This window comes from Chiloscyllium plagiosum, chromosome 34, assembly GCF_004010195.1.
Source record: "Chiloscyllium plagiosum isolate BGI_BamShark_2017 chromosome 34, ASM401019v2, whole genome shotgun sequence".
Lineage (NCBI taxonomy): Eukaryota > Metazoa > Chordata > Chondrichthyes > Orectolobiformes > Hemiscylliidae > Chiloscyllium > Chiloscyllium plagiosum.
In genome coordinates this window covers 15,185,130-15,200,328 of record NC_057743.1, presented here as the reverse complement: position 1 = coordinate 15,200,328, position 15,199 = coordinate 15,185,130, and the positions used below count along the sequence as shown (strand labels likewise).

The 15,199-nt window shown below is 44.8% G+C and overlaps 1 protein-coding gene across 6 annotated transcripts in view; it reads right to left on the bottom strand.

Moving 5' to 3' along the window:
- The window catches only part of LOC122540226 (zinc finger protein 362-like), a 98,123-nt gene that overhangs the window by 10,430 nt on the left and 72,494 nt on the right, over positions 1-15,199 (bottom strand). For 5 of the 6 annotated variants that reach the window (XM_043675626.1, XM_043675622.1, XM_043675624.1 and 2 more), the window contains 3 exons: positions 12,902-12,969; positions 9,892-10,144; positions 1,802-2,096 (listed from right to left, as the gene is read on the bottom strand). In XM_043675626.1, coding sequence (XP_043531561.1) covers positions 1,802-2,096; positions 9,892-10,144; positions 12,902-12,964 — 611 coding nt within the window. In that variant the 5' untranslated portion in view covers positions 12,965-12,969. The remainder of the gene's footprint in view (positions 1-1,801; positions 2,097-9,891; positions 10,145-12,901; positions 12,970-15,199) is intronic. The other variant, XM_043675628.1, reaches the window with a different exon arrangement.

Here is a 15,199-nt window from a genome sequence, read left to right as displayed (position 1 = left end):
CTCGGGGAGAGGTCGGGGCTTCACTCGGGGAGAGGTCGGGGCTTCACTCGGGGAGAGGTCGGGGCTTCACTCGGGGAGAGGTCGGGGCTTCACTCGGGGAGAGGTCGGGGCTTCACTCGGGGAGAGGTCGGGGCTTCACTCGGGGAGAGGTCGGGGCTTCACTCGGGGAGAGGTCGGGGCTTCACTCGGGGAGAGGTCGGGGCTTCACTCGGGGAGAGGTCGGGGCTTCACTCGGGGAGAGGTCGGGGCTTCACTCGGGGAGAGGTCGGGGCTTCACTCGGGGAGAGGTCGGGGCTTCACTCGGGGAGAGGTCGGGGCTTCATCCCATAATTGGGAGCTGTTTTCCTGAATGGAAAATCCCTGTGGAAAATGGTGAAGTCCAGTCTGAAACAATGTGGATTGTGCTATGGAGTACCACACTGTTTCCTCTGCTAGAAATAATTTTGTTCTGTGAAGATGAGCTGTACTCTGGATGATGGAGAGACAACACCTATATTTATTTTGCGTCGCTGTGGTATTCCAATACATCTCTGTAATGCATGAGGGATTTCATACTGTTAGCAAAGGAAACACTATGCACTTCTGGAAGGCTCAGTTATTAGAGACTCAAGTTTTCAATAATTGTCATAAGAAAAGCATTCTTTCCCTCAGGTTCTTAAACACCTCATTGCACCATATCTTTCTTCCATATACTTATCTAACCTCCAGTGTATCAACGCCTCCACCACTCCATTTGGTGTTAAGTCCTACATTCTCAGTAATCCCTTGAAAATAATTCTTCCTTTGCTTATTGGATGTAATCTTATGTATAAACGCTGGTTTTTGCCTTCCCTCATAAATGGAAATATCAGAACAATTCTGAAACTGCTTAATGGGAAGACTTCTATCAGTTCACCAAAAAAAAAGTTTGCTTTTCCAAAACCAATGCTCCAAATGACTGCATGCAATGGAAACCATCTCTTCGTCTAAGTTATTCTGATTAGGAATGCACTACAGGAAAGAGTTCAAAGTTTGTGAGAAGATTTGTCACAAAGGAAAGAGTCATGGAAGCAGATTGAAGAGTTACTTTCAGAAGAGAATTGGAAGCATATGCGGAATGAAATTTGCACAGCTCAGCAGAAAGAGCAGGAACTAACCCGGACGTCTTTCATAAAGTCTGCATACTTATAATGGGAATGGACTCCCCTGTGCTAGATGAATCATCAGCGGTTATGTCACATTGGAAGCAAAACTGATTTTGTAGGACCAGTCAGTCTCATGTGCTGCAACAGCCCATTCTCCAATGAGACAGAGTAGCTTTGTGAGCCAATCAACCGTCTGGAATACGAGTCAAAATCCTGGAACCCCCACCCTAATAGCACTGCAGTTACCTACACCCCAGAAAGTGCAGTGGTTTGACAAGGCAGCTCAACACCACCTTTGCAAGGACTATTAGGGACAGGGAATAAATGTTGACCTTGCCAGTAATGCCTACATCTTGTCAGCAAATGTATATAGAAAAAGGTGACTGCTTATGGCCACTTGAGGCAGAATGGGCCACGTTCATTATGATTTGTAAACCGACAAACCTCTGAATAGGACCTGCTGTGAATTCATAACTGGTTGAGATGGGGCGTTTTGTACTTATAGATGGAGTTTGTGGAGTTCTGAGTTTAGGCCCACCTGCTTCTCTTGAAATAATATCAGAGGCAATGATTCCTGATGCAGGCCCACACCCCAGCCTCACTGCGAAATCTCCTGTGCCTATGGGCTTTGGAAGGACTGCAATCTTTAATTCAAACTCGATCACCTATTGACCAACCTGTATGTCTTCCCATCCTTGGAGGATTCGTTGCCTGAAGCCAGAATGGGGTACGGCACCACGAGCACAGGTGGCCCGATGCAGTTTTCACCCTTTATCTTCTTCCGGCCTCGTTCGATCTTCAGGGAGTTGGCCAGGCCGTTCTTGCTGGAGTGTGCAGGGTCCATGCCGTGGTGAGTGATCAGCCCGGAGATCAGGGTGGGCGAAGAGACCTCGGAACGGCCCTGGCTGGCTAAGCTCGGGGTTGTCGCACTGATGGAGTCACAAGTGGCAGTAGGGGAAGATAAGCTGAGCCCTGTTGTGGACGGTGGAAACAAACACAATGACATTGCGGAAAATCAGACTCCGAGCATCACTAACTGTAGAATTTCATCTGCCAAAATGTGAACACTCACGGCCTGAACCAGCTTTGGTTAAAAAGACACTATCTGTGAAGCTTGTATTTTGCCAATAAGATACACACACCCACACACATTTGCACTCAGACAGGCACAGTCATATGTATAAACATACCCGCAAGACAAATATACACTCACCTGCAAACACACACAAACGTGCACTCCTATATAGAAAAATACACACACACACTCACAGATTTCCCAGGTGCTACTGTCTGGATTCCAAGACGGAGCTACACTTGATTTGCTCAGGTATTCCCAAGTGGAGAAGTGATCTGAAATAGGCACATCCAGTCCATTTATTTTTAGATTCATTCACCAGATGAGGATATTGCTGGCTCAGCCAGCATTTACTGCCCATCCTTAATTGCCCAGATAGTAGATGAGAGTCAACCAAATTGCTGGAGTCACATTAGTCCAGACCAGTACAGTTTCCTTCGCAAAAAGACATTAGTGAACAAGATGGGCTTTTCTCGCAATTGACAACGGTTTCATAGTCATTGTTAGACTCTCAATTTTAGATTTTTATTGAACTTAAACACCACCATCAGCCAAGGACGATTCAAACCCATGTTTCTGGAACAGTTACCTGGGTCTTTGGATTAAGATAACACCACTGGGTCATCGCCTCCTTGAAATACTACTAAATATAGGTCAACAGAGTGTGTATTGGGAACCTGGTCATGCTCTAGTTGTTATTTTCTGTTCATTAATTTCAATGGAACATATTCCTAAAATATATATTCCTGTATGTTGTCCGCTTGGGAAAGTACACAATGAAGCATACCACCTTCAACAGGATAAACAGCAATGAGTGCCAGGTAAAGAATCCTTGATTGCCCTTGTCTCCTTTTCTTCCTTACTGTCTACTGTCTTGCAGATCATGAATCAAAGATGAGAACATGTAACAGATATCAGAGTAATGGTGGGGTGGTGGTGCACAGTTCCCAGTGCAATAATCCACAATGACAACATTTTGGTTAGGTTATGAACTGTCAGAATATCACAGAGACTCTGCACATTATATTTACATTTTTAAAACTCCCTTTGGCAGCTGAACTGGGGAAGTGCACTTGTAGTTGTCACGCTCTGATAACGGAACACAAGGTGAGGATGTGGATCATGAACAGCTCTCTCATTCCAACACTGTGATCAGGCCCATTTTCACCCCATCTGTTCGTCTAATCACTTCCACTTGCTCTGATATCAGGATGTGAGTAACTATGAGCCAGATCTCAGCATTCACACTGCCAAGACTGGCTCCCATAATCATGACAGGATTTTAAGTCAACTTAAAGCAAGTCTACTCAGCTGCCAGCGTGGTAAAGGAACCAGCTTTTCTGAGCTCCTCAAATTCAAGTGTCATACCCAACTTGCCCCATTTATGGTTCTAATGGCAGTTAGGCTCTGTAATTCCCTCCCCTTAACCTTTTTGTCTCTTGACCGCTCTCCTCCTTTAAGACTTTCTTAATCCCTATTTCCTTCTTTGGCTCAATGTCATTTTTTTTGTCTCATGACATGGGTATGTAGTGCTTTGAGGACATTTTTCCTATGTGACAAGGTGCTTTGTAAATGCAGGTCACCCTTCTTAAAATGTGAATGCTGTCTGGGTTCCTAGAATCAGGTATGGAACAAGCATCAGTGAGGGAGAAACTCAATGGGAATGGCTGCTGTAGATCTGGGCATTTAGTTAATCTGACCTTAATGAGATTACATAACATGGGATGGCAGAGAAAGAGACAGTGGCAGAGGACACGGCAGGAAAGGAAGGGCACATTGAGAGAAAGAGGAGCGAGGGAGAAAATGGTGGAAATAAAGGAAGAAGAGATATGAGGAAGAACCAATAAGAACTTTGCACGAAGATGAAGAGGGAGTAAAGGCAGAGAGTGGGAAGATGGGGGAATGGAGATAAAGTGATTTGGAGAGAACTGAACTGGGAGACAAAATGGAACGGTGGAAACAAAAACAGAAGGGCAGCAGAAGAGTCAGTAGAGAGAATATTTTACAAAGAAACAAGAAAACGTCGGGGGGGTAAAGCATGTGAGATGAGGCTAGAGAGCAAAAGAGAGCTGGAGAAGGGAAGGGAAGAGAAAAATGACAATCACAAGATGAAAGGCTGCAGCAATCAGGACCAGATTGGAGGTAAACATGTCAAAAAGGTCATTTTATTCCTAACAGCACTAATCCAGAGTGTTTTTCTTACTTTAAAAATCTAGCCCAGTGTTATTGATAAAAATTATCGTCGGAAAATAATTTGGTTTAGTTTAAAGAACATCAAGAACCATTTATAACTAACTTGAAGTCCTTCATTATTGTTATCAATGTATTTATCTCCATGCTGAATAATGATAACAACAGCTAGGAACGTTACTGAGCTTAGCTGTTAAAAGAGGCTTATATCTTCATAATGAATAAAGGAAAGAAATTGGGAGAGATACAGGAACTCCATTAGTTTACGTATTAAATGATCTCATCAATTGAACATTATTTTTACCAACTGTTCTGCTTTATTCAAATGCGGTAAAGAAACTTCCAAAAGTATCAAATGCAATGTGAGGGAAAAATTTGTTTCACACAATGAGTGTTTCAGGCCTGCAAGTGTGGTGGAGGCAGAGTCAACTGAGGCATTCAAGAGGATGAACATTTGAACAGAAGCAATAAGAAAGGGTATGGGGAAAAGGCAGACAAGTGGCACTAAGTCACTGGAGAGCTGGTGGGCCGAATGGCCTCGTTCTGGACCACGAAACTTCTGTGATTTCCATAACAGCTCGCTGAGGTAGGGTTTGTAGTAGAGCACCACTCTGTGGCAAACATCAGGTACTACAACAATGACCAGGACTTCCCTGCAGAAATTCTCGAGTCTCAGCCAAGTGTGAACGATGCCTTACCCTACACCAAGGGAGGATTAGGTGACCTGACAGCATGTGCTCTTCCATGCATGCTGGAGTTTGGAGCTACTGATAGTAGAGGCTCCAGCTTTCTCCCATCACATGGCTACCCAGGAATCTCTCCCACCACATTGCACCCTCCCATAGCCTGGTAATAGAGTCACAGAGTCATACAGCAAGAAAACAGACCCTTCAGTCCAACTTGTCCATGCCAGCCACACACCCAAACTAAATTAGTCCCACCTGCCTGCGCTTGGCCCATATCCCTCCCTTCCTATTCATGTACTTATCCAAATGTTTTTTAAAAGTTGTCATTGTTGTCATCCACCACTTCCTCTGGAAGTTCATTTCACACACGAACCATTCTGTGTAAAAAAAAAATTGCTCGTCATGACTTTTTTTAAAGCTTTCTCCTCTCACCTAAAAAATACTCCCTCTTGTCTTGACATCCCCCATCCTAGAGAAAAGATTTTCTAAACCTCTATCAGGTCACCCCTCAACCTCCTACACTCCAGTGAAAAAAGTCCCAGCCTATCCAACCTCTCCTGATAACTCAAATACTCCATTTGTGGCAACACGTCGGTAAATCTCTTCTGAACTCTCTCCAGCTTAATAATATCCTTCCTATAACAGGGCGGCCAGAGCAGGACACAGTACTACAGAAGAGGCCTCACCAACATCCTGTGCAACCTCAATTAACATCCAATTCCTATACTCAAAAGTCTGACCAATGAAGGTAAGCACGCTAAACGCTTTTTTAACAACCCTGTCTATATGCGACACAAACTTCAAAGAATTACGTACATGAACCCCGAGGTCTCTTTGTTCTACAACACTACCCAAGGCCCTACTTTTAATTGTAGAAGTCTTGTTTTACCAAAATGCAATACCTTACCTTTGTCCAAATTAAACGCCATCTGCCACTTTTCAGCCCACTGACCCAAATGAAGAAGATCTCGTTGTAATCTTAGTGTCCACCATACCACCAATCTTGATGTCTTCTGCAAATTTACTAACCATTCATTCTATATTCTCATCAAAATCATATATATAAATAACAAACAAAAGTGAACCCAGCATTAGTCCCTGTGGAATACCACTGGTCACAAGCCTCCAGTCTGAAAAACAACCCTGTTGTGTTTTTTTTCAGGTATAAGAAGATCACATGGGATGAGGAATGTGTCGAACTGAAAAACAGCTCTAAACCTCATGTTGTTATGGTCATATTCACAGTATGATATTCACAGTATGAGTCTGTTGAATAGCTGCAGCATATTCAGTTAAGGGGCAGGAATAGCTGGTGTCTACATACACAGGCGATTTCCAGTAGGGCTCAGGAACACTCTATTGAGTCTTAGATGACAGGGCATATTTCTTTCCTAGTTGCCCAACAGAGCTGACCAAATTCAGCGCACCCCAGGGGTGTGACATGTTATCATTTGACCTGTACACCTAGTGCACGAAAAATAGTCTCTGGTAAAAATAAAGAAAGAAGTGTGAAATGTGTCCAATTCAGAAACTGATTATTTGGGAGCTCTGTTCCCTGGTTGATATCAACCTCAGCAATGTCAAAGGTGGCTCAATGCTGAACATTTCTGATGAGGGTTCCCCAAGTTTGAAACATGAACTGTTCTGTTCTCTTTACCAGTCATGACATGCCGAGTGTTAGTAACATTTCTGTCTTATCCTTTGACTAACTGAGCCACCTGGTATACAGGGACAATCTACTGCAGATAGAGAACAAAACTATACTTGATTTGACTTCTTCCAGCCCTCATCAACCAGCAGCACCCCCCCAGCCAAGTGACAGCTTTTTGACTTCTGCATTGTTTGATAGTGATAACTGACTCATCTACACATTCAGTGATTACCGGAATTGCATCCTCTGGTCTGCAGCCCAACATCGTACAGATCGCAGGACTGACATTTTCAGTCAAAAGTACAGGCATTTACTTTCTCTCCTTGCAGCCCTCAAATGGTGAGGTTGCTGTGCTCTCACTCTGTATGAGATATCAGGGAAGCAAGTCATGGCAATGGAGGTAGCGCTATCCCAGCATTCATAGCAATGAAGAAAGTCCTCTATTAAAACTACAAGGCCTTCAGCAGCAGAAGGCTATACAACTCATTGAGCACTCCCACCGTTCAACACGATCCTGGTTGATCGTTGAATTAGATTCTACGTTCCCAAATACTCCTTACATTCGAGAATCCCTGACCAGCAGAAACTCACTCTGACCCGTCAAGCCCCTTCGGAATCTTGATGTTTCAATGACACCATCTGTCATTCTTCAAACCTCCAGAGAATACAGGCCTCGTACACTCAGCCATCTCATTACAAGGCAAACTTCTCATCCCAGTACCCAATCCCATAATCAATTGCTAGACTGTCTCCATTATATCCTTCCATACAAAATGAGGACAATGCTGTTCACAATATTCCAGGTGTTTCAACCAAGGTTCTAATGACTGAATGTGAACTCAGATCCACCTCCTAGAATCTAGCCAGGCCATCGTTCTCATGTGGGAGAGCAAGATATAGCCTTCACCACCCAGTCTCCTGCCAAACATGTAGGAGATCTAGTTTACAGAATGTGAGTGGTGGCTTCTTGGAAGGATTTGTTGCCAAAGGGAGAGCTCAGTCACTCGGTAAAACCCCGGTTTAATCTCTCCTCTGCAATCAATTGTAATATAATGGGGCTGCAAGTAGTCTCGGTGTCAGTGTGTCGTACTCTCACCTCTCAGCCACGTTTTACTCTTCAGCACAGGCTGACAACAGTCCAGTACTGAGGGGGTTCCACCTTCTAAATAGAATCTTAGAAGCCCTACAGTGCAGAAACTGGCCATTCGGCCCATCGAACCTCCAAAGAGCACTCCATCCCAGACCCACTCCCATATCTGTAACCATGCATTTCCCATGACCAATCCATCTGATCTGCACATTCCCAGACACAATGGAGCCATTAACACGGCCAATCCACCTAAACTGCACATCTTCGGTCTGTGGATGGTAACTGCAGCACCGAGAGGAATCTCATGTGAATACTGGGAGAATGTGCAAACTCCACACAGTTAAAAATCACACAATACCAGGCTATAGTCCAACAGGTTTATTTGGAAGTACAAACTTCCAGGGCACTGCTCCTTTGTCAGGTAGCTAGCTCGTAGTTCTAAATAAACCTGTTGGACTATAACCTGTTGTTGTGTGATTTTTAACTTTATCCACCCCAGTACAACACCGGCACCTCCACATCAAAACTGCACACAGTCACCCAAGAGTGGAATCGAACCTGGGACCCCAAAGCTGTGAGGCAGCAGTGCTAACCACTGAGCCACCGTGCAGATCTAAATCATTGAATTCATTTTCATGGAGTCTGGGCATAATGGCAAACCCAGCTGTCATTGCCATCCTGAGTTGTTCTTGAACGGAATAGCTTGCTGGGCCAATGGAGAGGACAGGACAGAGTAAACCACATTGCAGAGGGTCTGGAGTCACATGTCAGCTAGACAAGGTAAGGATGGCAGACCCTTGTGTACTTGATGGGATTTTACAATAATCACTGACCATGCTATAGGACGGCGGAGGTACAATAGGCAGAATGGCCTCCTTCTGCACCCTAACACTTCTGTGATTTTGTTCCATAGTCACCACTACTGAGACTAACTTTTAATCCAGACTTTATTCACTGAATTTAAGTTTCAACAGCTTGAACTGTCTCCCCAAAGGATTAGCTTAGGCCTCTGGATTGGTTGCCCAGGAACATTACAGCTGTGCCAACATCTCCCCATTGAGATATTTCAATCAATGCCCCATTTACCCTCTCAGATAAACGTAAAGCATTCTACAGCTTTATTTCAGAGGACAGCAAGTGAGTTTTTCTTGGTCAATACCGATTGCTCACCCAAGGCTGACTAAAGCTGATTATCAGGCCATTTAAGATAATCATTGTTGGTGTAGCAACATTTTAAAAAATACTTCACTGGTTGTAAAGAGCTTCCTTTCTTTACACCCCTCAGCTGGTGAGAAGTAAAATTTGCCCTGGTTGACATTCCTGATCTCTTCTCAATAACTGCTATGCAATCTAGACATAATATTAAGATCAGGTAATAGGGTTTTTGACCTTCACAGTCAATGCTCACACATAAAGAACGATCGTTTGCAAGTGCAGCACCTTGTGGAAAACAAAGTTTATAAGATATATCTCGAGGTTACAAAACAACATCAAACACGACATTGTGTCTTAAGAAAGGGAGGGCAAACACAACATTTCACATAGAGAGCATGAAACATTAACTCATTTGGTTCTCTCTCTCTCTCTCTCTCTACCTCTTCTGCTTCCACAAAGGTTGACTGCGTTGCTCAGCAATTTCATCTATTTCTCTTTGCGTTCCTCATCTCGGTGGTAATTGTAATGAGGCCTGAGGCCTGAAGGCCCACTGCAGCCTCCTACCAGCCAGGCTTCACACTTGACTTACGTTGGTGCCTCTTTTTCCACTCACGAGGCTGAGAAATGCTAACCTGAACCGGATATGTCCTTTTCCTTTGTGCCTCCCAGTGTAGCCAGGACAGTGTGGTCAAAAGACTGAGTTACAGAGTGGAAATGGCTCTGGAGTACTGCTGCTATGGTTTCAGCCGTTCCTCTTCCTGTAAGAAAATGGCTGACCACCCATTGGACAACCACCTACAAGTGACATGACCGAAACTTGCACAGGCTCAAGGCACCTTTCACCTCCTGAGGAAACAGGTCAGATACAATTCAACATTCAACACGTGTCAGTTAGCGTGCGAGAAAAAATATGTCCTTACAGTTCAAGATACCTGTTACAGAACTGGTAGCAGGTCTGGCGTGGAGGGCCACATCCGGCTGAGGGGCCTGCGTGTGGACGTCCGACAGCTGCTGTGGCTTCAGGATCGACAGGGGTGATTGGCCACTCTGCGAGGTCGACGGCAGCAGCAAGGGCTGCTGGGATTGCACGGACGAGGGGGGCATGTGCGGTGGGCGGATCTTCTCCGCCATTAGCTGCTCCTTGATCTTGTTTATCAGCATCAGATTATCGAGCTGGGGAGGAGGACAAACAGACACCAAAGAAATAAGATAGCGTCATGTCATTAACTAAACTTGCTCACTGGGACCATAAACCTGTGCACAAACAGTACAGAATATCCCAGCAGGCTGGCCTTGGGATTGATACTGGACTTATAATGGCCTATTTTCTCTATATCTGTTATAGAATGGGACAGTTATTGCTCTTGCCCATCTTTAATTGTCCTCTCAGGCAAATTAACCACATTGCTGTCACATTAGATTAGATTCCCTACAGTGTGGAAACAGGCCATCTGGCCCAACAAATCCACACCAACCCTCCGAAGAGTAACCCACCCAGACCCATTTCCCTCTGACTAATGCACCAAACACTATGGGCAATTTAGCATGGCCAATTCACCTGACCTGCACATCTTTGGACTGTGGGAGAAAACCAGAGCACCAGGAGGAAACCCACGCAGACACGGGGAGAATGTGCAAACTCCACACAGACAGTCACCCAAAGCTGGAATCGAACCTGGGTCCCTGGAGCTGTGAGGCAGCAGTGCTAACCACTGAGCCACCATGTCACCCCTGTAGGCCAGGATGGGATAGGGTGAAGGACAATCTAGTGTATTCATGATTCTTATTAATGAGGCTCGTATTTTGACTCCAAATTTATTTATCCATTGAATTTAAATTCCACGGTGTGATTTACATTTGCGCCTCCGAGTTGAGGAAAAGACAAGTGTGACCAGAAAGGCCCCTTGCTCCTCACTCTTTCAGTGACCGACAACGCTTTGGCAGAATCGTGCTGGTACTTGCTGGGTACTGCGTATTGGTCAGACGATCCATACTGTGGCCTTCCCTATAGCCTCTGAAGGTTTAGTCCATTACTGTGGATTACTGGTCCAGAAGCTTTACCATGGTCAAAGTTCAAACTTCTGCCCGTCTATCTAGAAGGTTCTGGGTTGTCTTGGGATACAGGTCCTGAGGCAGGCACCATCGATTTGATCCTTGATTAAGAGACCATGTATCTCCCCGAGATTGGGCTGGGGGGGATTTGTTTGGTTATCACACCCAATTCCCACCCTAACTCCAATCTTAAACCCACGTGCACTTTGCAGCAGAGGTTACCGGACAGCAGGTCACTTTGCAAGGTGACCTCCACCCTCCAGAGTTCCCCTATCTCAGGCCACGGTCACTGCAACTTATTGTAGGACCTGAACCGGAAACATCAGTAAGCTGAACCAAGATAAACCTGGGACTCAGCACCACACGACTGGTGCCTTTACCAAACAAGCCCACAGTGGGAGAGCTGCTTTGTTCATTCTGTTTGATACAGGGAGAAGAGTGTCGGGAACAGCCTGAGGTTGTGAAAGGCACTATACAAATGCAACATACTGGTTTCTTTCCTTGCTCCAAATTAACAGCAGTTACCCTTATGCTGTTGAGTTAGTGGCTTAGAAACCAAACTCTTTCCAAACTGGGCTTGTATAAATATTCCATAGCCTGCAGTGGGTGGAGCAAGAAGCTGTTTCGATGACATTAAACAAGCTAATTCTGGGTATTGCTGTTCCTCTGGATGAGGGGGTGGGGGGTGCATCTCTATTCCTTACATTTTTAGCAGCTCCCCCCCCCACTGCCCCCCTCCACCAAGGGATGGAAGCTGACCAACAGTAAGGAAGGGTGGGGAAAAGACAAGTGTGACCAGAAAGGCCCCTTGCTCCTCACTCTTTCAGTGACCAACCACACTTTGGCAGAATCGTGCTGGCACCTGCTGGGTACTGCGTATTGGTCAGACGATCCATACTGTGGCCTTCCCTACAGTAACTTTCAAGGAATGGACCTCTGAGTGCACCTACAGAAGAGGCCATTGGTAAAGAAACAACAGCAAATTATAACCCAAAAGAACAGGGAGCAAAGTGGATTGTTCTATTGGCATGAATTCGGTGCTCATCAAAAGGAGATAGTAGCGCTGGGGAATGAGTTGTTTTTCCATTGCAGGAGGCCAGTGAGAGCGTTCGAGACCCGGTGGATACAGCATAAGTGCTCCCTTTGCTCCAAACAAAGCAGCTTTGGTCCCACTCTCAAAACACTTGGGCCTTCATCACTGCCTGCACCAAATGGCCAGAGGTTACTCTGAGAGTGACTGGTACTTTGGTACCGGTGTCTGCTGAGGTAGGCCAATGGGCGCGAGACTGCCCACTTGACGGAGAAGCATTATAGGCCACACAGAGGAAACATTGATCCCATCAGCCTGGGCTAGATTTACACTCAGTTCCTACAAGTGGATAGCCATTGTCTAACCAGTGTCAGGATTGAGTTGAGGAGGAACGTCTTCCCCAAAGTATTGTGAATTTGTGGAATTCCCTGTGAAACAGTTGAGGCTCCCTCATTTTAAGGCAAAGAAAGATGGATTTTTGAACAGTTACGGAATTAAGGGTTATGGGTAAGTGGAACTGAAATCCACGAAAAGATCAGCCATGATCTTATTGAATGGCGGAGCAGGCTCGATGGGTCAGATGGCCTACTCCTACTTCTTATGTAACCCTGCCGAGGTTCACAGTACCACCTCTCTTCCAGCCCCTCCTCCTTTATTTCTGAAATGAAAACAATGCAGAGACACAAAACACGGACGCAAAATACCAGCAGCATTTAGCCAGGAAATGTTGGGGTGCACTCTCACGTTTCTCTCCCGGCTACAAGACTACGGTGGGCACAAAGTGTCACGCTGCACACTAATATCTGACGCTGTTACACTCTTTTAACACAATATCTATTCACTTGTACCTGGCTTGACATCGTGGGGGGTGGAGGCCAGAAATACGGGTTGTTGAATCGTGGCTCAGCCATGGCAACTGTGGAAGAGAAACAAAGACCTCCAGTTACAGGAGTTTTACAGCAAGCAATCCTTTACCTCTAACACTCACTGAGAAGCCACCCTGTGCAAGACTGCAATGCTGCTCCTTGGTCTGGGATGGATCCTCAAACATCAGTCACTGGAACAGGACTAGAAAAGAGCTTGCTGTCATACAAGAATCCCATCTCACTCTCTCCTATCAGACAACTAATCCTCACCCTCAATGCTGAAATCCTTTCTTATCTGTATTTTAGCAATAATTCTTTGGTAATCTCTTTTTTTTTCCTCCTTAGCTCTTCCCATGCTTTCCTGTTCATCCTACACTCCACAAACTGCATTTTCACCACAATAAAATCAATTCTAAGACCATCCCATCTGTGACCTCATTTTGTCCCAGGATGTCAAAAGTCCCAACTCATAACTATACCTTAATTACACTGGGTATTAACTGGGGGATTCATTTGAGCTCCTATATATAGACTGAAGTTGTGGTTGTTGGTTTAAAAAGGTGCACGTTCGCAATATACAAACAATTCTTTAGAAGTGTGTACAGATTGGGTCCGGTTCTATCCTTTACCAATTGACTTTCAGGACTCAATGACTGCTTTTGTCCAATTAAGCAACAGCATCAGCTAATTACATCATTACCTCATGCAGCTCATCTCTCTATTAGAATGCTCTGGATGAAAGTGGTCCAGATATTTGAAATTCCCTTAGAGCCACTGGACTTTGCCATCTGTTGTTCTGCCTTAAATAAGTCTTCAAAAAAAGACTTGCCTCATTGACAGAGCCTTCATTCCCTCTTTGGTGACCAGTTGTTTCACCTTTTTAAAGAATCTGACATACATATGTTGTTATGTCAGTGTGGACTTGTTGGGCCGAAGGGCCTGTTTCCACACTGTAGGGATTCTATGATATCAAAAGTTTACCTTTACATCAATGTAAGCTGCTGTCTTGTATTGTATTGCCTTTTACCAGGATTTCCCAATTCAAACATGACTTTGAAACTGCTGACAAACTAAGCAAGTCGAGTACACTGCTACTAGCCTGTGCTCCCTTGGGAATATGAAGGTTGACGTATTCGACATGTTTGATGTGGTAGATCTGGAGAAATTATTTCCTCTCATCAGGAATTCAAAAGCAAGAGGCAGAATCTTAAAACTGTAGCAAAATCATTGAGCACCACCAGGGGGAAGCACAGAGTCACACAAAGGGTAGCAGCACCTGGAACATTTTCAATCAGAAGGCTTTGGATGCTGGGACAATTGGGTCTTTAAAGGCTACAACTGATGGATTTTTAATGAGCAATATCATCATGGAATGGAATCGTGGAATAGTCAACGGCACAGAAGCAGACTATTTGGCCCATCCTGCCTGTGCCGGCTCTCTGTACGAGCAATTCGCCTCTTGCCACTCCTCATTTTTCCCATTGCCGCCCGTGGCAGTCAGAAGCAATTCGCCTCCTCCACAGTTTACTCTGTCATCAAATACAATCTTGGCTGATCTGGCTGTGGCCTTCACTCCACATTCCATTCTATAACCTCTGGCTCCCCTGGCATTTAAACATTTGTCTAACTCAGCCTTGAACATATTCATGATTTGGAGGTGCCCGGTGTGGGACTGGGCTGCACAAATTTAAAAATCACACAACACCAGGTTATAGCCCAACAGGTTTAATTGGAAGCACTAGCTTTCGGAGCACTGCTCCTTCATCAGGGCTCAATCCTAACACACAGAATTTATAGCAAAAGTTTACAGTGTGATGTAACTGAAATTATACATTGAAAAATACCTTGATTGTTTGTTAAGTCTCTCATCTGTTAGAATGACCATGATAGCTTCACTTCTTTCATATGTAAATGGCAAAACTTTCTTTAAAAGTTACATTCTCAGGTTAACTGTAACAGTTGGTGTCAGCCAGATTTGTTGAAGGTGTTAGCCCCGTGTGCTGTTGTCTGTGCCATAATGTTTAGATTGATTCTAATTCATGCAGTTTTTGAGCAAAGTACAATGTAACTCTGAAAGTCCGAATTCACCCCACAAACATATATGTGTATATGTGCATGTGGGTTTGTGTGTGTGTGTGTCAGGAGTGGGGGGTTGTGAGTGTCTGTGAGAGAGAGTGTATGTGTGTGTGTGTGAGTGTAAAGGGGTCCAAGTCTGAGGGAGGGTGCACTTGTGAGTGTGGAGTGTGTGTTTCTTCTGTAGGAGTGTGTGTGTATGTGCAT